Below are 23066 nucleotides of genomic sequence, written 5' to 3' on the forward strand. Positions count from 1 at the left end.
CCCTGCGGAACACCACTAGTTACTGATTGCCAGTCTGAGAATGAACCATTTATCCCAACTCTCTGCCTTCTGTTAGATAGCCAATCCTCTATCCATGCCAGAATATTACCCCCAATCCCGTGATTTTTTATCTTAAGCAATAATCTTTTGTGTGGCACCTTGTCAAATGCCTTTTGGAAGTCTAAATACACTACGTCCACTGGTTCCCCTTTATCAAGCGGGCTGCTTTGTCCTGGATGGTGTCGAGCATCTTGAGTGTTGTTGGAGCTGCACTCATCCAGGCAAGTGGAGAGTATTCCATCTCACTCCTTACTTGTGCCTTGTAGATGGTAGAAAGGCTTTGGGGAGTCGGGAGGTGAGACACTCGCCACAGAATACCTAGCCTCTGACCTGCTCTTGTTGCCACAATATTTACGTGGCTGGCCCAGTTAAGTTTCTGGTCAATGGTGACCCTCAGGATTTTGATGGTGGGGGATTCGGCGATGGTAATGCCGTTGAATGTCAAGGGGCGGTGGTTAGACTCTCGCTTGTTGGAGATAGTCATTGCCTGGCACTTGTGTGGCGCGAATGTTACCTGCCACTTAACCCAAGCCTGAACGTCGTCCAGGTCTTGTATGCGGGCATGGACTGCTTCATTATCTGTGGAATTGTGAATGGCACTGAACAGTCATCAGTGAACATCTCCATTTCTGACGTTTATGTTGGAAGGAAGGTCATTGATGAAGCAGCTGAAGATGGTTGGGCCTAGGATACTGCCCTGAGGAACTCCTGCAGCGATATCCTGGAGCTGTGATGATTGACCTTCAATCACCACAGCCATCTTCCTTTGTGCTGGATATGACTCCAGCCAATGGAGAGTTTTCCCCCCCGATTCCCATTAACTTCAGTTTTACTAGGGCTCCTTCATGCCATACTGATGTCAAGGGCAGTCACTCTCACCTCCTCTGGAATTCAGCTCCTTTGTCCATAGAGTCAAAGAGTTATACAGCACAGAAAGAGGCCCTTCGGCCCATCGTGTCCACGCCAGCCATCAAGCCCTGTCTATTCTAATCCCATTTTCCAGCACTTGGTCCGTAGCCTTGTATGCTATGGCATTTCAAGTGCTCATCTAAATGCTTCTTGAATGTTGTGAGGGATCCTGCCTCTACCACCCTTTCAGGCAGTGAGTTCCAGATTCCAACCACCCTTTGGGTGAAAAAGTTTTTCCTCTAAACCGCCGGCCACTTACCTTGAAACTATGCCCCCTGGTTATTGACCCCTCTACTAAGGGGAAAAGTTCCTTTCTATCTACCCTATCTATGCCCCTCATAATTTTGTACACCTCAATCAGGTCCCCCCTCAGCCTTCTCTGCTCTAAGGAAAACAACCCCAGCCTGTCCAGTCTCTCTTCAGAGCTGAAGCGCTCCAGCCCAAGTAACATCCTGGTGAATCTCCTCTGCACCCTCTCCAATGCAATCACATCCTTCCTATAGTGTGACGACCAGAACTGCACACAGTATTCCAGCTCCATCATAACCTCCCTGCTCTTGTATTCTATGCCTCAGCTAATGTAGGCAATTATCCCACATGCCTTTTTAACCACCTTATCTACCTGTCCTGCTGCCTTCGGGGATCTATGTACATGCTGTGGTAAACCACTGTTATTGTTTTCATTGTTGTTCACTACTGTTATCGTTATTGCACATTGTTACCTCTTGCTACTCACTGTGTACCAATGCATGCCTCAGCTGGCTCCGCCTACATGACCTGGTATAAAGGTGGCTGCCCGGCAACCCACTTCCTTCTTGGAACCAGTCGTCCACGAGAGGCATGCTCTTCTTTAGTTAATAAAAACCTTTTCATTACTTTCCTAATTCATCGCCTTTTATGGAGTAATTGATAAGCGTATCAATTTTATTAACTAAAAGTAAAATGTCCGGAACTGAGCAGCAACAACAGCAGGCGTTGCTGCGAGCCCTCAGACCAGCATGCCTGGACCTCGACCCCCAAGCGGCGGGTTCATCTACCAATTTCGAACACTGGCTGAGCTGCTTTGAATCCTTCCTAGAAGCCTCCGCCGTGACATCAGAGGAGAACAAATTAAAAGTCCTGACCGCCCAGGTGAGCCCTCAAGTATATACACTCATCCGGGACGCTACTACGTACACGGCGGCTCTCGACCTGCTAAAAGGGCAATACACGTGCCCAGTGAATACGATTTACGCCAGACACCTCCTGGGATCCCGCAGGCAGCAACCGGGGGAATCGGTAGAGGCATTTTTACGGGCGTTACAGACGCTCTGCAGGGACTGCGACTGTAAGGCGGTAACAGCTGCGGCGCACACGGAGGGACTTACCTGTGATGCCTTCGTTAAGGGCCTCCAGTCCGACTACTCCCGGTAGAGACTGCTCAAAAGCAAGGAACTCGACCTGAAGACGGCCGTAGCCCTCGCGCGCTCACTAGATGCGGCCCACCGAAACCTCGAAGCATACGCACGTAACGGGGCCGCGCCATGGTCATCGCGACCTTGGGACATGGGACCGCCGCCCCCGGTACCAACTACTGCAGCGATGTCCCGAAAGCAACCGGGACCGCCACCCCCGGTACCAACTACTGAAACGATGTCCCGTAACCAGGCCCAAAAATGCTATTTCTGTGGCCAGTTAAAACACCCCAGAGCGCGCTGCCCGGCGAAGACCGCTACCTGCTCTGGCTGCGGGAAGAAAGGCCATTACGCCAACGCCTGCAGAGGGAAACTCGCGAACGCCAGCAGCGCCGCGTGTGAACCGTGGGGGCAGCCATCTTCTCCGCCATTTTGTGCACCTCCGGCCGCGTGGGGATCGGAATCATGGCCGCCGCCATTTTGCCCGCCGCACTCAACCGCCAATTTGTCTCCGGACTCGACCACCGTCTCGTCGGACGACCATATCAGCTCACTCAGCCATACACTGGCCTCCGTTACGCTGGATCAAGCCCTCCCTCATCATCTGTCCAGGTCCATGATGGACATTACGGTAAACGGCCGCGCCACTACTTGCCTGTTTGACAGCGGGAGCACGGAGAGTTTTATTCACCCCGACACGGTGCGTAGCCACTGCCTCACGGTCCTGCCAACGCGCCATCGGATTTCTATGGCGTCCAAGTCCCATTCAATGGACGTGGACGGCTACTGTGTGGTGACCCTTTCGGTTAGGGGCACTGAATATAAAAATTTTAAACTTCTTGTCCTGCCCCGTCTTTGCGCTGCCGTTCTGCTAGGGTTGGATTTTCAGTGCCACCTCAAAAGTGTCACATTGGCATACGGTGGACCCCTTCCCCCACTCAGTCTGCAACCAACAGCTTTTAAATCGCCCGCCGCGCACCACTTGCAGCCTTTCCACACTCGAAGTCCCCCCCCTCCCTTGTTCGCTAACCTCACCCGCGACTGTAAACCCATCGCTACCAAGAGCAGGCGGTACAGCGCCGGGGACAGAGCTTTTATTAGCGCTGAGGTGGAGCGACTCCTGAAGGAGGGCATTATCGAAGGGAGCACCAGCCCATGGCGAGCCCAGGTTGTAGTCGTTAAGACCGCCGATAAACGCCGCCTGGTCATCGACTACAGCCAAACCATAAACCGGTACACCCAGCTGGACGCATACCCCCTTCCCCGCATATCTGATATGGTCAATCAGATTGCGCAATACAGGGTATTCTCCACCATTGACCTTAAGTCAGCATACCACCAACTCGCTATCCGCCATGAGGACCGCCAGTATACTGCCTTCGAGGCAAACGGCCGCCTCTACCACTTCCTTAGGGTCCCCTTCGGCGTCACCAACGGGGTTTCGGTCTTCCAAAGGGAGATGGACCAGATGGTTGACCAGAACGCGCTGCAGGCCACCTTTCCCTATCTGGATAACGTCACCATCTGCGGCCACGACCAGCAGGACCATGACGTTAATCTAGCGAAATTCCTCCGTACGGCCCAGCGGCTGAATCTAACATACAATAAAGAGAAATGTATGTTTCACACCACGCGCCTTGCCATCCTCGGCTGCGTAGTGGAGAACGGAGTCATCGGGCCCAACCCCGACAGAATGCGCCCCCTTATGGAGCTCCCCCTCCCCCACTGCCTAAAAGCACTGAAGAGATGCCTGGGGTTTTTCTCTTACTATGCTCAGTGGGTGCCCAACTATGCGGACAAAGCCAGACCCCTCATCAAGTCCACCTCCTTCCCCCTGACATCAGAGGCGGGTGCTGCCTTCACTCTTATCAAGAGTGATATTGCGAAGGCCACAATGCACGCAGTGGATGAGTCCATCCCTTTCCAAGTGGAGAGCGATGCATCCGACTTCGCCCTAGTTGCAACCCTTAACCAGGCGGGGAGACCCGTGGCCTTTTTCTCCAGGACCCTCCAGGGCCCCGAGATTCGACACTCCTCTGTCGAAAAGGAGGCCCAGGCTATTGTGGAAGCGGTGCGACACTGGAGGCATTACCTGGCCGGAAAACGATTTACCCTTCTCACTGACCAGCGTTCAGTTGCTTTTATGTTCAATAATAAGCAGAGGGGCAAAATCAAGAACGACAAGATCTTGAGGTGGAGAATTGAACTTTCCACCTACAATTACGATATCTTGTACCGGCCCGGGAAACTCAATGAGCCCCCAGATGCTCTATCACGAGGTACATGCGCCAACGCGCAAGTTGATAGACTGCGGACCCTCCACAATGACCTCTGCCACCCCGGGGTCACCAGATTCTGCCACTTCTTTAAGTCCCGCAACCTGCCCTACTCCATCGAGGAGGTCAGAACTATGACCAGGAACTGCCAAATCTGTGCCGAATGCAAACCGCATTTTTATAGGCCAGACAGAGCAAGCCTGATCAAGGCCACTCGCCCCTTCGAGCGCTTGAGCATCGACTTTAAGGGACCCCTCCCTTCCTCTGACCGCAACGTGTACTTCCTCAACATTGTTGATGAGTACTCCCGTTTCCCGTTTGCCATCCCTTGCCCAGACATGACCAGTACCACGGTCATCAAATGTCTGAATGACCTCTTCGCCTTGTTCGGGTTCCCCAGCTATATACATAGCGACCGGGGCTCATCTTTCATGAGCGACGAACTTCGTCAGTACCTGCTCGCGAGAGGTATTGCTACGAGCAGGACCACCAGCTACAACCCCCGGGGGAATGGCCAGGTGGAAAGAGAGAACGCGACGGTTTGGAAGGCCGTCCTCTTAGCCTTAAAATCTAAGGGCCTTCCGACCTCTCGCTGGCAGGAGGCCCTCCCTGCGGCGCTCCACTCCATCCGGTCACTGCTTTGTACTGCCACTAATGCCACCCCTCATGAGCAAATGTTCGTTTTCCCCAGGAAGTCCACATCGGGAACCTCGCTACCGACATGGCTGACTTCTCCTGGGCCCGTCCTACTGCGGAGGCACGCGAGGACCCATAAAACGGACCCCCTGGTCGAGAGGGTGAACCTCCTACACGCCAACCCCCAGTATGCCTACGTGGCATACCCAGACGGGCGGGAGGACATGGTCTCCATACGAGACCTCGCACCCTCGGGCGCCCTGAATCACCACCGTTATTATCCACCACTTCTCCCAACCCAACCCCTGTAGACGGCATGCCGGAGCCCCAGGACCCTTCGTCGACCACTCAGACACCAGACTCGACGTTGGATACTGCAGCACCGCCGCCGCTGCTACGACGATCAGGACGGCATACAAGGCCTCCTGATAGACTTACCTACACGAACTTTTAGTACACTTCACCCCGCCGGACTCAATTTTAAACAAGGGGTGAATGTGGTAAATCACTGTTATTGTTTTCATTGTTGTTCACTACTGTTATCGTTATTGCACATTGTTACCTCTTGCTACTCACTGTGTACCAATGCATGCCTCAGCTGGCTCCGCCTACATGACCTGGTATAAAGGTGGCTGCCCGGCAACCCACTTCCTTCTTGGAACCAGTCGTCCACGAGAGGCATGCTCTGTTCTTTAGTTAATAAAAACCTTTTCATTACTTTCCTAATTCATTGCCTTTTATGGAGTAATTGATAAGCGTATCACATGCACACCAAGGTCCCTCTGATCCTCTGTCCTTCCTAGGGTCCTACCATTCATTGTGTATTCCCTTGCCTTGTTAGTCCATGTTTGGACCAAGCCTGTAATGAGGTCGGGAGCAGAGTGGTCTTGGCGGAACCCAAACTGGGCATCAGTGAGCAGGTTATTGGTGAGTAAGTGCCGCTTGATAGCACTGTCGATGACACCTTCCATCACTTTGCTGATGATTGAAAGTAGACTGATGGGGCGGTAATTGGCCGGATTGGATTTGTTCTGCTTTTTGTGGACAGAACATACCTGGGCAGTTTTTCACATTGTCGGTTAGATGCCAGTGTTGTAGCTGTACTGGAACAGCTTGGCTAGAGGCGCGGCTAGTTCTGGAGCACAAGCCTTCAGCACGACAGCCGGGATGTTGTATTCGGTGCGCTCAGCTGTTTCTTGATATCACGTGGAGTGAATCGAATTGGCTGAAGACTCCTTCCCGACTGTATACCACTGTGCCGCCACCCCTGGTGGGTCTGTCCTGCCGGTGGACAGGACATACCATGGGATGGTGATGGAGGAGTTTGGGACATTGGCTGAAAGGTATGATTCTGTGAGTATGTCAGTCTGTTGCTTGACTAGTCTGTGGGACAGCTCTCCCAATTTTGGCACAAGTCCCCAAGATGTTGGTGAGGAGGACTTTGCAGGGTCGACTGGGCTGGGTGTGCCGGTGCCGTGTCCGTAGCCGGTGCCGAGGTTGATGCCGGGTGGTCCGTCCAGTTTCTTATTGTTTTTCGTAGCAGTTTGTTACAACTGAGTGTCTTGCTAGGCCATTTCAGAGGGCAGTTAAGAGTCAACCACATTGCTGTGGGTCTGGAGTCACATATAGGCCAGACCAGGTAAGGATGGCAGAATTCCTTCCCTAAAGGACATTAGTGAACCAGATGGGTTTTTACGACAATCCGATGGTTACCATTACTGCTACTAGTAATTATTCCAGATTTATTTAATTTAAATTCCCCAGCTGCCATGGTGGGATTTGAACTCGCGTCTCTGGATCATAGTCCAGGCCTCTGGATTACTAGCCCAGTGACATTACCACTACGCTACCATTCCCCTTGCTCAATGCCTGAAATTTACCCCAAAAGGCCTCGCCCATTGCGGCGTTTCCCTTCCCGCTTGCAGTGCTGTAAACTGAAGGCCGCCCCACCTCCTGCATGATTACTCACCCTGCTCTTCTCAGCCACATCTCTCTTCTCCATGAGATTGAAAAATAAACAAAGCTGGGCCCCAGTGGAATGCTGTTCTAAATAAGTCACCCTTCGCTGCATTACGAGCCAGCCAACCATCCGCTCTCCTCCCACAGACACCAGTGAATGTGAACACTCTGGTCCTGCCCCCTCCCCAATCCTCTCTGGTTCATTTTTACGGTCTGCAATTTTTCAAAGATCTTCTCCAACTAATTATTGGCCAATGCTTCGTGAACTCCCGGAACGTCTCGATCGCAGTTTGAGAACCACTGTTCTATATTAATCCGCATTTGGAGCATTTGAACAAATCTGTGTTGGCTTAATCAAGTTTGTCCACAGTGATATTAGACTCACTGGGCTACAGTTGCTCAGTTTAACCTTCTCTCCCTTCTTGAATGGGGGTATTACGTTGGCTACCACCTAGTCCCAAAAGGACACACAAGTGAAAATTAGTAAGTATTTGGACTAATGTGCCAGCTGGGCTAGTAGAGACAGAAACATTAAAGTGTTCAAAATGGAGTTGGATACTAAAATGCGAGAGCCGATGCTCTGGAAGAATTAGTTTTGATAAACAAATTTGGCTGCTGCTTATCCTTGACTTTTCTTATGGTCTTGTTTGCCAGTGATAGCCAGCTCATTTTTAAATGCTTTATTTGTCAAATGGACTATTCTAATCACTGGTCATTTCTGTCCATTACTTGAAATGGGATATTGAGGCTCCAGAGAAGGTGCAGAGGAGGGTGACCAGAATGATACCTAGCCTAAATGCTCTTAGTTATGAGGATAGGCTGTCTATTTACTTCAGAGAAACTAAAGTTTAGATCAGTGGCTCTCAAACTGGGGCCTGTGGAAACTTTCCAGGGGGTTCGTGGAGAAAGCCCCAATTGGTGATGGAGAGTGAGCCGGTGTGCAGCGGCCAGGTGCTTTTGAACCGGGCGGTGAATGGTTACCATGGCGGCGGCAGCAGCGACTGTGCGCTGCAGGAAGAGGAGGAAGAAGGGACGCGATGGGCTGTGATGGAGGCACTATCCCCAAGCAGCACAAGCTGGTGAAGGGGCCCAAGAAGGTGGAGCAGGTTGATGATAAATGCTGCGTTGGTTGCCCGCTGGAATTACTGTGCTATTAGTCAAACACCATTGAGGAAACCCGTAGTCGCTTGTGAGCTCGGCAGATTGTACAACAGCAATGTTGTCATTGAATATTTATTGGGACAGATCTCCAGAGAAATATATCATAGAGACTGCAACACACATTAAGATCCTGAAGGATGTGAAGAAGCTAAATCCAGCCTGGAAAGGCGACATGGTCAACACAAAGGGTGACGAGTATAGAGACCTGCACAATGTTGCTTTCATCTGTCCCATGATTGGTTTGGGAAGTAATCGATGACAGAAATTTTGTTACCTCCGTGTCTGTGTCTGGCTTTATCTTCTCAGATCATGCTATGAAAGAGATAAAGACTGACGTTTGCTACAAGTGTGGGAATCCTTCAAAGATGACGATGATGTGATTGTACTGAATGGGAGTAAAGAGAAAATGGCAGATCTTAGAAGGAAAATGGAGGAAAGAAAATTCAGCTGAGAAAACAAAGAAATCCAAGGCAACTGAGGCTGTTTCTGCACTTACCGAAGAAATCTCAGGACCATCGAGCTAGAAACCCAAAGGGCTAGAAATTAGTTATAGCCAAGGAATGGGTGGTGTCAGTAGAAAAGTTGGAGAATTAGCGCCAGCGCAAATGCTTTAGACTGCATGCAAAATTTGTGCTCACTGCTTAATAAAATGATTGGAGTCCTAAATCAAGTCTTAAAACCCAAGCTCATTGGCGTTAGACTTAGAGTGGACCAATATCGGGTGCAGTCGAATCGCAACCCATCATTGCCACAGGCTTTTTTCACTACTTAAAGGGGAGGTTCATTGATGCTGCAGCACCTCATTCTCCGCATTGCTGGCTATGCAGCAGCAAGCAGAAGAAGGAGAAGGAGCCGCAAGATTGAACCAGGTGTGCTTGTGGCAGGTCCATGCCCCAGGGAGAGAGCCGGTAGATTCTCCGATGAAGCATTGGAGGTATTGGTTTTCGCTGTGGAGAGACGGAGGGCGGTGCTCTACCCTGCAAGTGGCAGGAGGCCCTCGCCACAAGTCTTGCATGCGATGTGGGGGGAGATAGTGCAGCACGTCTCGGGCAGCACTCTGGTCCCCAGTACCCCCACACAGTGCAGGAAGAAATTTAATGACCTCACTCTGGTGGTCAGGGTGAGTGAATGCTTCAGCAAATGCTACATACCACCATCTGTACCACAATCTTCACACACTGCCCAAAGCACCACAATCCCAGCACTCAGCTACCAACAATCTCTACCTAGCAACACTCACACCCACATCGCACACCTTGCACATGATGACAGCTATTAACCTATGGCAGGCACAAGGATAATTAGTTATTAGAAATCATGTGATATGTTTATAGCTTAATTTATTAATGGAGTTTGGAATATTTTGTGGTCTCTCTCATTTCAACTTTGCGCCCAGGAGGACGCTGTGATACGCCATGCGACAGGGATTGTATGATGGGGATGTGGTGAGCTACGGGAATCTGGGGTTTCATTAATGTGAATTGTAGTCTAATGTGAATCGTAGTCTAATGATTCGGTCATGGACAGCCCGTTCAAAAGGCTGATTGTCTTGCTTCCTCCTCATCCTCGTCCTCCTCCTGAGGTGATCCTGCAATCCCTGCTGGCAAGGGCTACGCCCTCATGATGGCCAAGTTGTGGAGCATGCAGCAGACCACCATGAAATGGGAAACCTGCTCTGGTGAGTACTGGAGGGCTCCTCCCGAGCAGTCAAGGTGGCAGAACCGTTGCTTCAATAAGCCGATGGTCTGCTCAATGATGTTCCTGGTGGCAGGATGGCTCTCATGAGTTCTGGGCATGAGTGTTGGGGTTACGGAGGGGAGACATGAGCCAGGTGGAGAGCGGATAGCCCTTGTCTCCGAGCAGCCGCCCTCGAGCTTGGCGTGGTGGCTGGAGGAGTGCTGGCACACTGGTCTGGCGCAGGATGAAGGCATAGTGGCTGCTGCCAGGATAGCGGGCATTGACATTAAGGATTCGCTGTGTGTCGCACGCCAACTGCACATTAAGTGGGTGGTAGCCTTTGCGGTTATGGAAGATCTCAGGATTATTATGTGGTGCCCGCAAAGCCACGTGGGTGCAGTCGATGGCGCCTTGCACCATGTGGGGCCTGCTATCCTGCTTTTCTCTGGTGATCGTGGAGCCAATGTAGTCCCTTCTCTTGCTGCAGAGAGCCTCTGACTTCCTGGATGCAGCGAGAAATGGCTAACTGAGATGTTAGCTATGTCTTCTGTTGCAGACTGGAAGGATCCGCTGGCGAAGAAATTGAGGGCCATAGTGACTTTGACTGCCACTGGGAGAGTCCTGGTCTGAGGCTGGAGGTTTGGTTGCAGGAGGTGTCAGAGTTCTGTGAAGCGAAGCCTTCTAATACACTGTTCCTTGCTTAATTGGAGGTAGGAGAAGTGCTTTTGGAATACCCTCGGAGGGTAAGGCCTCCTGGTGAGAGCCCTGGTGGCCCTCCTCTACGCACATGTTCCTGTATTTCTCGCTGCCTACGCTCCCTCTGCTGTAGATCCTGGAGGGTGAGGTGGCATGCTAGTACAGCCCTCATTAATGTTACCAAGTGTAGCAGTTTGAATCTGAAGAATAAATGTAGCTACTTTTTAGTTGCCAAAAGACTCCTGATACAAAAGAACCTTGAAATTACTGAATTAAACTGTTGCAGTGGGTGAACCTAACAAAAAACCACTGAAACTGCACTAACCTGACAGCTGCGAATGATTACTGATGATCCCTTTAAATAATGCCCCTGGAGCCAGCTTCCTGGTGCTGCAAGCCTGCTCTCCCAGTCGGTGTTTACTCCAGGCGGTGAGGTAAGTGGCGAGAATCAATTTTGCAAATTGGGCAGTCAGTGAGCATTCCACGCTCACTGTCGTCACGATCTACCTGGCGTTGACGTTCCTGGTGATACCTCTTACCGGCGGCGCTACGGGGGGGTGCGGGATTTTGCATGTGGCGCTGGATTTGCCTTGCCCCGGCGATACTGTCTGGCGCCCCATTAGCGCCATCTACTGGCGCTAACTGGAGGCGCTGAGGGGACGAATTTTTCCCCCAAAGAAAATAAAGTATCCATTGATAAGATGCTGAGTGCTTTTTTGAGCACTACCGGTACAATAATTGCACAGTCATCGTCACCTTCCACATCCACTGCATCTGGGAAAGCTTGTAAACTTGTTTCTGGCCTTACCAAATGATCTCTAACAGAAACTGGGGTGAAATCTGAGGCTTACAAATCCATCTTCACATCCCATAGCACAGCTAAATGCTCAAGGGAGCAGAAACCCAACTAGATCACTCATACAGCTTAATATTACTGAGATAATCAGCAATGCTTAAAAAAATATATATTCTTGTCTTTCCTTATCTGGTGTTAAATTGATGGGATGTAGCTTTATTATCTTTAGATAAAAGCCTTTCTGTAGTGCACTGTTATACAAAGGAGAAGGTAACTCTACAGGTGAGTACTTGTTTGTAGAGTCCTGTCAGTCTTCCCGTTGTGTAGGATATTAACAACTTGTCCTTTATTTGATACTATTTCAATTATTGAAAGTATATAGAACCCATGTGCTTATAATGTACCTCAGTGGTGCAAGTGCTGGTTAGCAATGAGTTATCACTCAACGAGCTACACTAAGTGGCTAGGATCCAATCCACTGGCTTACTGAAATAACATTTTGTAAAGGTATCTGATGACATCTCTATCTATGGTTAATTAAAATTTTCAGCAAAATAAAAGGTGGGGTGGTGAGGAGGGGAAAAGACTGCAGGCCAGCAGCGGCTGCGATGCCACCGCCAGCAACAGGAGTCTGAGGTGGAAAAGCGCAGGGCCAGCTGTTTGGAGAGGAACCAACCATCTATAAACAAAGATCCCATCTCGACTACCAACCAGCTGCAGCAGCGCTGGGATACGGCTAAAAAGAACAGGCCCCATACGTCGGACATACATTACATTAGATCTGTCTGTCCACGGTCAAGGGCTGGTCAAGGAGCAAATCTGACATAATAATCTGGGCAGCATTTGAATATACTGAATAACCAATGCATTTGTAATTTAAAAAAAAATCAATGCTTTAAAATCACTATCATTTTATACATGCATACTTGAGGGATTCCTGTTTTGTAAATGTCACCATAGCTATATTGCAATTCATTGTCAGAAGATCCTGGTACAGTAGCAATACAATGGGGCAGATGTAGGGCCGTGATCACTAATACATTTGAAAAGGGACCCTTCAATCAACAAAAAGTTTGAGAACCACTGGTTTAGAGGATTTTTTTTTAATGTTGAAGGAATTGGACTCAGTCAGATTGGATAGGTTACTTGAGATGCATAAGGGTGGTAGAACTAGAGGATATGCATGCAAATTTCATAGGAAAATAATTAGGTTAGATGCCAGATAGTATTTCTGTTCGCAGAGAGTCATTGCCCTCTGGAACAAACATAGTGTGGATAAGGCTTCACGCTGTCCTTTAAAAGGGAATTTTACAGGTTCTGAGTGAAGGAGACATTTTCAGTTTTAGCGGTTAAGTACAGTAAACTCTTGTTTAAACGGCACTTAATCATCCGGAATTCTTTAATAACCGACAAAATAGATAACCGGTAATCTTGCCGAATTCATCCATTTTTTTGTTTTTCTGAGTCAGAGTTTCCCACAGTGGCCGAGTTAGTCCGTGGTTTTTATTTTTTGTGTTAAAAATTGCCTAACTCTCTGTTATCCGGAATTTTTCATCAACTGGCACCATCCTGGTCTTGTAGGTGCCGGATACAAAAGAGTTTCATGTGGCAGAACCACCAGAGGATTACGGACAATTGTATATAATTCCTTTTACAGCAATGTAGTACAGCTGGGGGCTGCACCTTTTAATGTATCTGTTAACTGTACTAGGGCTTCTTTCCTGTACTCCGCGTGATGACGTCATGCCGTCCGTCACGTGATCTCTCAACGGCGGGAAGAACGTGATGACGTCATGTCGTCAGAGCTCGGAACCTTCTAGCAGTTGAGCTCGGAACCTGCTAGCAGTTGAGCTCGGAACCTTCTAGCAGTTTCCAGAGAGGCTTTCAAGCAGACCAGACCTATTTGCATTGTATCCTACAGTTTCCTGTACAGCTTCGTTTGTTCATTAAATTTTATTGTTTTTGATTTTCTGAGTCGATCTCAATTCTTCGGCTAGGAACCCCAGTTCCTACATTGGTGACCCCGATTTCTTCGAACAATTTTCGTTGAAGTTACATCATGGACACGAACGCCGTCACCCTCAAACTGCCGCAATTTTGGGAGCAACAACCGGCCGTGTGGTTTTTCCAGGCGGAAGCCCAATTTGCAATCTGGGGAGTAGCAGCGGATTCGACCTGTTATTATTACGTGGTCTCCGCCCTCGACAGCGCCACGGCCTCGCGGGTCGTCGGCCTCCTCGAGAGTCCACCGAACGATGGCAAGTACGAAGCTTTAAAAGCACGTTTACTGTAGATTTTCGGTCTGTCCCAGTCGGATCGCGCTCGCAGACTTATCTCCATGCCCGGCCTCGGGAACTCAAAACCCTCAGAGCTCATGAGCCAAATGCTCACGCTTTTGGGCTCGGAATCACAATGTTTTCTGTTCCGCGAGCTGTTTCTCTGTCAACTACCAGAGCCAGTACAGACGGCCTTGGCCAATTCCGCGATCACGGATTGTGCTGAACTCGCCGCGGAAGCGGATAAAATATTCACCGTCTCGCAACAATCATGTGCAGCCACGAGGCGCCCATCCCCCACAAGAGCGAATCCTCCTCCTCCTCCTCCTGCAGGCTGGTGTGCATACCACGCTCGTTTCGGCGCGAAGGCCAGAAATTGCCGTCCGCCCTGCAGTTTCTCACCAAAATAAAACCTACCTCAAACCAGCGGTTTCTGAGAAGATCAATAAGGCCTAAGGGACACGCCGGAGTTGCGATGGCCGTTGGGTCCGCAGGGAAACTCCTATACATTACAGACTCCCTGTCAGGGCGACGTTTTCTCTGTGATACTGGCTCCCAGTGCAGTATCCTACCAGCGTCGAAGCTAGATCTTCAATCCGGCGGTCAAGGTCCCCACCTCGAGGCAGCCAATGGTGCGGCCATTCGCACGTTCGGAAAGCGTAGGGTCCAGTTGAGTTTTGGCGGCCAACGTTTTGTTTGGGAGTTCATCACGGCGAAAGTCTCACAGGCCATCCTGGGGGCAGATTTCTTCTGCGCAAACGGGTTTCTCGTCGACGTCCGACACTGCCAGCTAATCAGTGCCTCCACTTTTCACTCGGTCCCCTGCCACCCGAAGCACCGCGATGTCTTAGTCAGGTGCCTGTGCAGTCCCATCTCCAAATGAGTGTTCTCGTCTTCTCAGTGAGTTCCCTGAGCTCACCAGGCCCACATTTTCTTCTTCAGTCACGAGGCATGGTGTGGCGCACCACATTACCACGACAGGATCCCCCATTTATGCGAGAGCTCGAAGGCTGGAATCCGGTAAACTCACGGCCGCCAAGGCGGAGTTCCATACAATGGAACGCCTGGGTATTATTAGACGTTCGACTAGTCCTTGGTCCTCGCCCTTACACATTGTTTCTAAGCCGGGCGGCGGATGGCGACCATGCGGCGACTACAGACGCCTGAATGAGGCTACCACACCGGATCGGTACCCAATTCCTCACATTCAGGATTTTTCGGCCCATCTGGCAGGAAATTCCATCTTTTCCAAAGTAGACCTCGTCCGAGGCTATCATCAAGTGCCTGTGCATCCTCAGGACGTCCCCAAAACTGCCGTCATCACACCTTTCGGGCTTTTTGAGTTCCTTTGTATGCTGTTTGGGCTGAAGAATGCAGCACAAGCCTTCCAACGTCTCATGGATTCCGTGTTGCGCGATCTGCCATTCATCTTCGTCTACCTAGACGACATCCTTATTGCCAGTAACAGCACGAAAGAACACATTATGCACTTGTGTACCCTTTTTTTTCGTCTCAGCCAACATGGCCTTATTATCAACCCGGCCAAGTGCCAGTTTGGGTTGCACAGCATTGATTTCCTGGGACACAGAATCACCTCAGAAGGCGCCGTCCTGCTGGCCACGAAGGTGGAAGCAGTCACCTCGTTCCCTCTTCCTCAGACTGTCAGGGCCCTCCAGGAATTTCTGGGAATGGTCAATTTTTATCATCGGTTCGTCCCCAAGGCGGCATTGTTGATGCAACCTTTGTACGAGGCCCTCAGAGGTAAATCGGGCAAAGACCCGATCGATTGGACATCCCAGATGGACCAGGCTTTCCTCGACACTAAGAACGCTTTGGCTGCTGCGACCATGTTGGCACATCCCCTTCCGGGCGCAACCATTGCCCTTACCACTGACGCATCTGATGATGCCATCGGGGCAGTACAGGAGCAGTGGGTCGACGGCACATGGCAACCACTGGCTTTCTTCAGCCGCCAATTGCGGAAGAACGAACGCAAGTATAGTACTTTTGATAGGGAGTTGTTGGCATTGTTTCTGGCCATCCGCCATTTTCGCTTCCTACTGGAAGGACGCCCATTCACGACCTTTGTAGACCACAAGCCACTTACTTTTGCAATGGCCAAGACAGCGAAACCATGGTCGGCACGGCAACAACGTCATCTTACGTACATATCTGAATTTACAACCGACATACAACATGTCTCGGGCAAGGACAACCTGGTGGCGGATTGTTTCTCCCGCGCCCAGCTCCACGCAGTACACCTGGGAGTCGACTATGTTGGTTTGGCAAAAGAACAGAAGGCAGACCCTGAAGTGCAGGCATACCGGACCGCACCTTCCAGCTTACAAGTGGCTGATGTCAGTTTCCAGGCCGCAGGGACCACACTCCTGTGTGACATCTCGATGGGCGTCCCACGTCCAATTGTTCCAGTCGAATGGCGCAGGAGAATTTTCGACACTATCCACGGGTTGTCACACCCTGGCATGAGAGCGTCACAACGACTCATGGCAAAGAAATTCGTCTGGAAGGGCATGCATCTCGACGTCCGTGACTGGACCAATACCCGCGTGAGTTGCCAGAAGTTCAAGATACAACGCCATGTTAAGGCCCCAGTCGCCACTTTTCCGGTTCCGGAGCGTCGATTCGACCATGTGCACGTGGACCTGGTTGGTCCTCTCCCTTCCTCTCGCGGGTACACTCACCTCCTCACCGTGGTAGACCGCACCACCAGGTGGCCAGAGGCAATTCCTTTGGTTGCCACCACAGCAGCAGACGTCTCCAGAGCCTTCATTTCGTCGTGGGTAGCTCGGTTTGGGGTACCGGCTGACGTCTCCTCCGACCGGGGGCCTCAATTTACCTCTGAGCTTTGGAACGCCGTAGCTCAAGGTTTGGGCACCAAGCTTCATCGTACCACCGCCTACCATCCACAGGCGAACGGTCTGTGTGAAAGATTCCACAGGTCCCTTAAAGCTGCACTGCGTGCTAGTCTCCGTGGGCCTAGTTGGGTGGACAGGCTCCCTTGGGTGCTGCTAGGTCTTCGCACGGCGCCTAAGGACAACCTGCATTCTTCTTCAGCAGAGCTGGTTTACGGCCAACCACTGAGTGCCTGGCGATTTTCTTCCTCCTCACACGGAACCCTGGTCCCCAGCTCAGCAGCTCGTCGGCCACCAGGAAGCGGCTAGGAATTTCATCCCAGTGCCTACGTCGCATCATGACCTGCAGCGCTCCCATGTCCCGGTGGATCTTAGCGCAGAATACGTGTTCATTCGGCAGGATGCTCGCAAAAACCCGCTCAAACTGCCTTACACAGATCTGTTCCACGTCATCTCGTCAGGTGACAAGTCCTTCACAGTCGATGTCGGCAGTAAGCCTGACCACATCTCCATTGACCGGTTGAAACTGGCGCATCTGGATCTGAGCGAACCAGTCGTCACCGCTCAGCCGCCTCATCGTGGTCGTCCACCGTCGACTGCCGGTCCATTACAGCCACAGTCATCCGCCGAGTCGCCAGTGCCCGCCTCACCGGGTCGACCACAGCCGGCCTCCTCTTCTCCGCCTGCGGCGTCATCCCAACCACAGCCAACGGCCAGTTCATCATCTAGCGCTCCGTTCCAGCTGCCGGGGTGTCGCAGTCGGTCGGACAGACTCGTCAGACCCCCTTCTCGCTTTACCTTCTCTGTTAAAAGCAATTCTGGGGGGGCGCATGTGGCGGAACCACCAGAGGATTACGGACAATTGTACATAATTTCTTTTACAGCAATGTAGTACAGCTGGGGGCTGCACCTTTAATGTATCTGTTAACTGTACTAGGGCTTCTTTCCTGTACTCCGCGTGATGATGTCATGCCGTCCGTCACGTGATCTCTCAACGGCGGGAAGAACGTCATGACGTCAGAGCTCGGAACCTGCTAGCAGTTGAGCTCGGAACCTGCTAGCAGTTGAGCTCGGAACCTTCTAGCAGTTTCCAGAGAGGCTTTCAAGCAGACCAGACCTATTTGCATTGTATCCTACAGTTTCCTGTACAGCTTAGTTTGTTCATTAAATTTTATTGTATTTGATATTTTGAGTCGATCTCAATTCTCCGGCTAGGAACCCAAGTTCCTACATTACTGTAGTTGGGATTGTGAGAATTTATGGACGGCAGTTTGCTTAGGGAGTAGGAGGGGAATTTCCCAGAGTTTTTCCAAAATTGGCCAGTGGATTTTTTCTGTTTTTGCCTCTCCCAGGAGATTGCATAATTAGGGGTTGGGTCAGTGCTTGGGTTATTCAGTCTGCATTAGGCATTATTGGTGGGCCTCATGATCTTTTCCTATCTTTTTTCATGTGTTCAGTGTTGTGGCTAGAAAGTGCACCCAAGTATTAAGTTATGGGCTTTTTTTCATTCTCTTTTCCCTGCTGACTGCTATAGGAACTCATTGACTATGCTGTTACAATTCGGACTGTGTCCCAACACAAATTACTTGTTTCCAGCACAAAAAGCACTCTTGTGAACTGAAACTTGATCTTGTATGTATTGTGAATGGGAGATAGCATACCTTGGGGCTAACCACATACCCTTTTCCCCGTGGGCTATACTACACATTGGTCACTGCCTATCCCTGATCTCTCCAATAGGTGGAAAAGCACCATTCTAACCATGTTTGGCTACAACACCTTTAACACAGAAACACATCCCAAGATGTTTCACTGAGGCATAATCAAAGAAATGGAGGCTAAGCCAAAGAAGATGATTGGGGGAGGAGCAGCAGGTTATAGAAATAGGCGGGGAGGGGGGCATGAAGGGAGTTGAGCACAAATATGAGAATTTTAAATTTGAGGCATTGAAGAACCGGGAGCCAATGTAGATTCACAAGGGCATCAATGACTGGTCTTTAAGTGCATGCTTTTTAAATAAGCACCTGTATGATTGAGAAGAAAAATGAATCTCATTAAATTAACAAGTATTATTTGATAAGCTTATACACAATATACTACATTCACCATTACCCCAAGGAACATTTTTTGGGGTTCTTTTGATGTCGCATGTGTGATCTAACTCTGGTACATATGTGCTGAAATGGAATTTAGGCAAGCAGTGCGACACCAACTTGAGGTATCTTGGACTGGTCACAGTAGAAATGCAACTGATGCTAAATGTATTTCAGAAAGTTTCCAGGAGATTGGTTAGAACACCTGAGAATTAGAAACTTTTTTTTAACCTTTTTATGCCTTTACTTTTGGAATTTTTACATTACATAGCAATAGCTCAAACATACAAGGATGAAAATAAAGATAAAGTAAAAGGTACAACATCACAGTACACAAAGCAGAATAGTATTATTACAACAATAACAGACATATGCACATAGTAAATATTAGAAACAGTATTAAGGCAATCAAAAGTAATGTCAAATGTTTGTAGAAATCAAGGCGATGTTGGCGTATGAGAGTCTTGACGAGGACTAAGCAAAGGACTCTAAGAAAACTATTCAGGCCCAAGTAATGGTGAGGTAGTTGGGACCAAGACAGCAACAAGCCTTGAATTTTATGCTAGGAAAGGGCTTGAGTATGATATTTAGGACTTCAAAGGCCCCAACAAGAGGGAATAAATAGTTGGGGCAGATAACTGGACATGATGCTTGCGGGAAGATAAATATCAGAGGAAAATAGGCAAATAATATGGGTGGGACAAGTGGAAGCCTCTAGATTGAGTCCTGTCCTACAGCTAATCTAAGCCAACTGAGGAATTAACACAGCCCACCCCTCATGCACAATAACTCAAAAAGGGAGATCTTCCATGAATATGTTCAGCCTGAGTTAGACTAAGACAATATTTCATTCTTTCTGATTAAGCTACCTTTCATAATAGCTCCTTGAACACTGAGCAGTTTTTTCAATGATACTCCAACGCCTGCCTGGAAACGTAACACATAGCTTTTGGAGTGGAACAAAACTTTTTTTTTTAATTGCCCGTTTCAAAGAATCCTTGCCTTATAGGGAGGTGAAGGATTGGATCAAATTGTCTTCCAGTCAGTGGAAGGCTACAGCGGGCATACATTTCTCCATTTAAAGATGCTTCCTAACACCAAGGAAAGGATTCTGGTTTTCCCCACAGTGAAGAGCAGGCAGACAGACCTTGCAAAATATGCTAATAGCACCATGTATCTTACCAAACCCATGTGACTATACCCAAAATCGAAGGAGGAATTTCTTCTCTCAGCGGGTCGTGAACCTTTGGAATTCTCTACCCCAGAGAGCTGTGGAGGCTGAGTCAGTGAATATATTCAAGGCGGAGACAGACAGATTTTTGAGCTACAGGGGAGTCGAGGGTTATGGGGAACAGGCAGGAAAGTGGAGCTGAGGCCAAGATCAGATCAGCCATGATCTTATTGAATGGTCTACTCCTGCTCCTATAACTTGCGTTCTTACCAGAGTGGGGTTAGATGTGAGAAAGGAATGGCATGAGACCACTGATTCCATTTATGGATTGTGTCCATTGTAGGGATCCAGTCTCAAGTGCAACCCAAAGATAATGCAAGCTTTGCAATAGCATAAGTCTAATCAATGGAAGTTGACTAACATATATGAACTGTAGAATCCTATTCCACAAAGGTGGGAAGGGGAATATTAGCAGGGAGCACTTGCAATGAAGCAAATGGAGAAAAATATTTATCCTTAAAACGCTAAGGGGGAGCAATTCAGTAGGTTGCGCCACCCGTTAGCGCCTTAAGAGGGCGCTAAGTGGGTCGCAAGCCAACTGGCATCCGGGCGCGGCACTGTCCATGCTTCCCGCTAAATTCCGCGGGACGTTAGTGGTGGCGCTAACCGTTAGCGCTGCACCGCTACCGATGACATCGGTGTGCGCAGCGCCCCGCTGACGCCCCGGCCGTGATATTTGGCAGCGCCCCCTGTTTTACCGCCGGACGCGATGTCCGACTGGTTCAGGGGGGCCTACCTGCGGCTGGGGAGGCGCAAATTAAAGGAGAGGTGCGGGGTGGCCATTTTTGTTGTTGGCCGCCTGCCAGCACCTGCCTGCGCTCCCGTCCCCGGTCTCCTGAACCCCCCCCCCCCCCCCCCGCCCCAGCAGAGTGCCGGCTGCGTTCCAAGAGCCCGGCACTTCTCTTCGGTGCCGGGCTCTCTTGCCTGCACTCCTGATCCTCGGGGGCCCAGCTGGGCCCCAGATCGCGCTGCACAAGGCCCCTCCCCTTTAAGAAGGGGAGGAAGGCCTGCAATACCGCAGCGCGACGTGCCGCAGCATGTGGCGCTGTGGCACGTTGCGCCACGATATTCAGTCGCAGCGCCCCAAGAGGGATGCGGGGCGCCTACAGTAGCGCCGCGTGTCCCTTTGGGGCGTTACCACTCAATTTCCAGCAGGCGGCCGCGAATGCTTCCGGGGCGCTACTTTTAGTGCCCTGGCGAGGCTGGCGCCCCAAACGGGGCTATACTCAATTTCTCCCCCTAAGTTTTTCTAAGAAGCATAAGGGGGAGATGACCTGGTCTATTCATGAAACTGCTTAAGTATGGGCGAATAATTAGTACAGTACAAGTGGTGCAGATCAGGAGAAATCTGCACCATCAAATACTAAAAACCTTAGACCGTGCAATGCAATGAGGACAAGTCCCAATGAGAACAAGTCCCAAACCACGGAGGTTAATTCAGGGCCATGACCCTTGATTTGCTACAATTTACAATAATAGACAAGCAAAGCACACACTGCCAAATACACTTCAGCATCCAGGAGAGGTAGGCCTCGATTTTAAAAACATCATCTGCATACAGGGGTATCATAGTGTTGTTTGGCTGCTGCTCAAAGCACTCGGATATCTAGAATGGAAGAGATTTTAAATAGCCAAGGCAAAACATAGGATTCCATGGGAGCACAGTTAACCTTTTCAGGTTTGAGATATTTGACCACAATCTAGGCAGTGTCACTGCACTGTCCGCAGACAAGCCATTAAAGCCAGACCTTTCTGCTTGTTCCGATGGGCTTAAATGATCCCACGACACTCATGGAATTCTCCTGGGGCTCTGACCTACATTCATCCCCTAACAGCAATAATCGTTCATCTGATTGCTTTATGTGGAATCTAGCTGTGTGCTAAACGGCTGCTGTGTCTGCTTACTTTAGCCATTGCACTTTAAAGTAATTTGTTATATCTGAAGATTTTGATATGTTTCTGATGTGTGATTAGGTGGCATGTAAATGCAAGTCTTTCTTCTGAAAGATGTTTTTTTTAAACTGCTGATTATCAGAAGAATTGGTTATTTGAGTTAAAGCTTTGTTTGCAACAAAACTAATGAAGGTTTTCCTTCCTTCCGTTGTTAGGTTAAGTTGCCTCGAAGTCCCAAGCATTATGTCCAAAACTAATTTTTAATGGAGCTGAGAAGCAAAAAGACATCAGTGATTTCAATATCCCTAGAGATAGCCTTGTTAAAGTTGCCACGCTCTTGAAAGCTAGAGTTCTGATGTGTTAAAATGTGGCCAATGCAATGATTATGACTGTACCAGTGGGAGTGAGGTCTCTTAAATAATTAACATTGCCATGTCACTGGACTGTAGTAGCAGCAGAAGTCAGCAGCTCTGAAAATAACCACTTGACTATGTTTCTTATTTAACATTTTCTCAGAACACACATTGTTTGTTTTTAATTTTCACTTAATGTCTCTCTTTGCTCCGCAGTGAGGAATTCTTTTAACATGAAAGGTTTGAACTGCCTTGTTATTATTAGAAACATTCACGGAGCAGTGTAAAATACCAGCAGCATTTTCTGATTGGATGATATGCGTGAAGTATTGCCTCTGATTCTAGACTGTCTTGGAAATTTTTCAGGCAACTGGATGGAGGCTTGCTTTGAATACGGTCTAACTGTGCTCACCCCCCGTCATTTGTTACTCTCTTTTGATAGGAATTAACCTGCAGAGAGGAATTGCTAACTCTACTCCTGTCACTTCTCCCCCTTGTTTGGAAGATACCTGTTCAAGAAGAGAAAGCTCCAGGTTTGTCTTACTATTCCTATATGTTTATTTAAATATCCTTGCTTCTAGTAACACTTATGGAGTTGCTCACAGATCCATTAGTTTGTTTTTGTTGCGAGATGCTTGTTAATTTATGGGCTTGCTGACGATTCACAAACTGTAGCAAAAGACTGGATTAACTTTAAATATACACAGCACAAAATCTGAAACAAATGTTAAATGAAAGCTAGTTGAAGGTTTGGTGGGAATTCTACAATTGTGTGCACAATAC

At 49.3% G+C, this 23066-nt stretch overlaps 1 protein-coding gene and 1 pseudogene across 6 annotated transcripts in view; both read left to right on the forward strand.

Moving 5' to 3' along the window:
- lyst (lysosomal trafficking regulator) overlaps positions 1-23066 on the forward strand; it is a 429684-nt gene that overhangs the window by 128776 nt on the left and 277842 nt on the right. For all 6 annotated transcript variants that reach the window (XM_085996691.1, XM_085996696.1, XM_085996697.1 and 3 more), the window contains one exon: positions 22726-22816. In XM_085996691.1, coding sequence (XP_085852817.1) covers positions 22726-22816 — 91 coding nt within the window. The remainder of the gene's footprint in view (positions 1-22725; positions 22817-23066) is intronic.
- LOC147112432 (replication termination factor 2-like) lies at positions 8272-11706 on the forward strand (annotated as a pseudogene).

This window comes from Somniosus microcephalus, chromosome 9 (assembly GCF_052327205.1).
Source record: "Somniosus microcephalus isolate GS21.2 chromosome 9, FLI_Smic_1.0, whole genome shotgun sequence".
NCBI classification, from domain to species: Eukaryota; Metazoa; Chordata; class Chondrichthyes; order Squaliformes; family Somniosidae; genus Somniosus; species Somniosus microcephalus.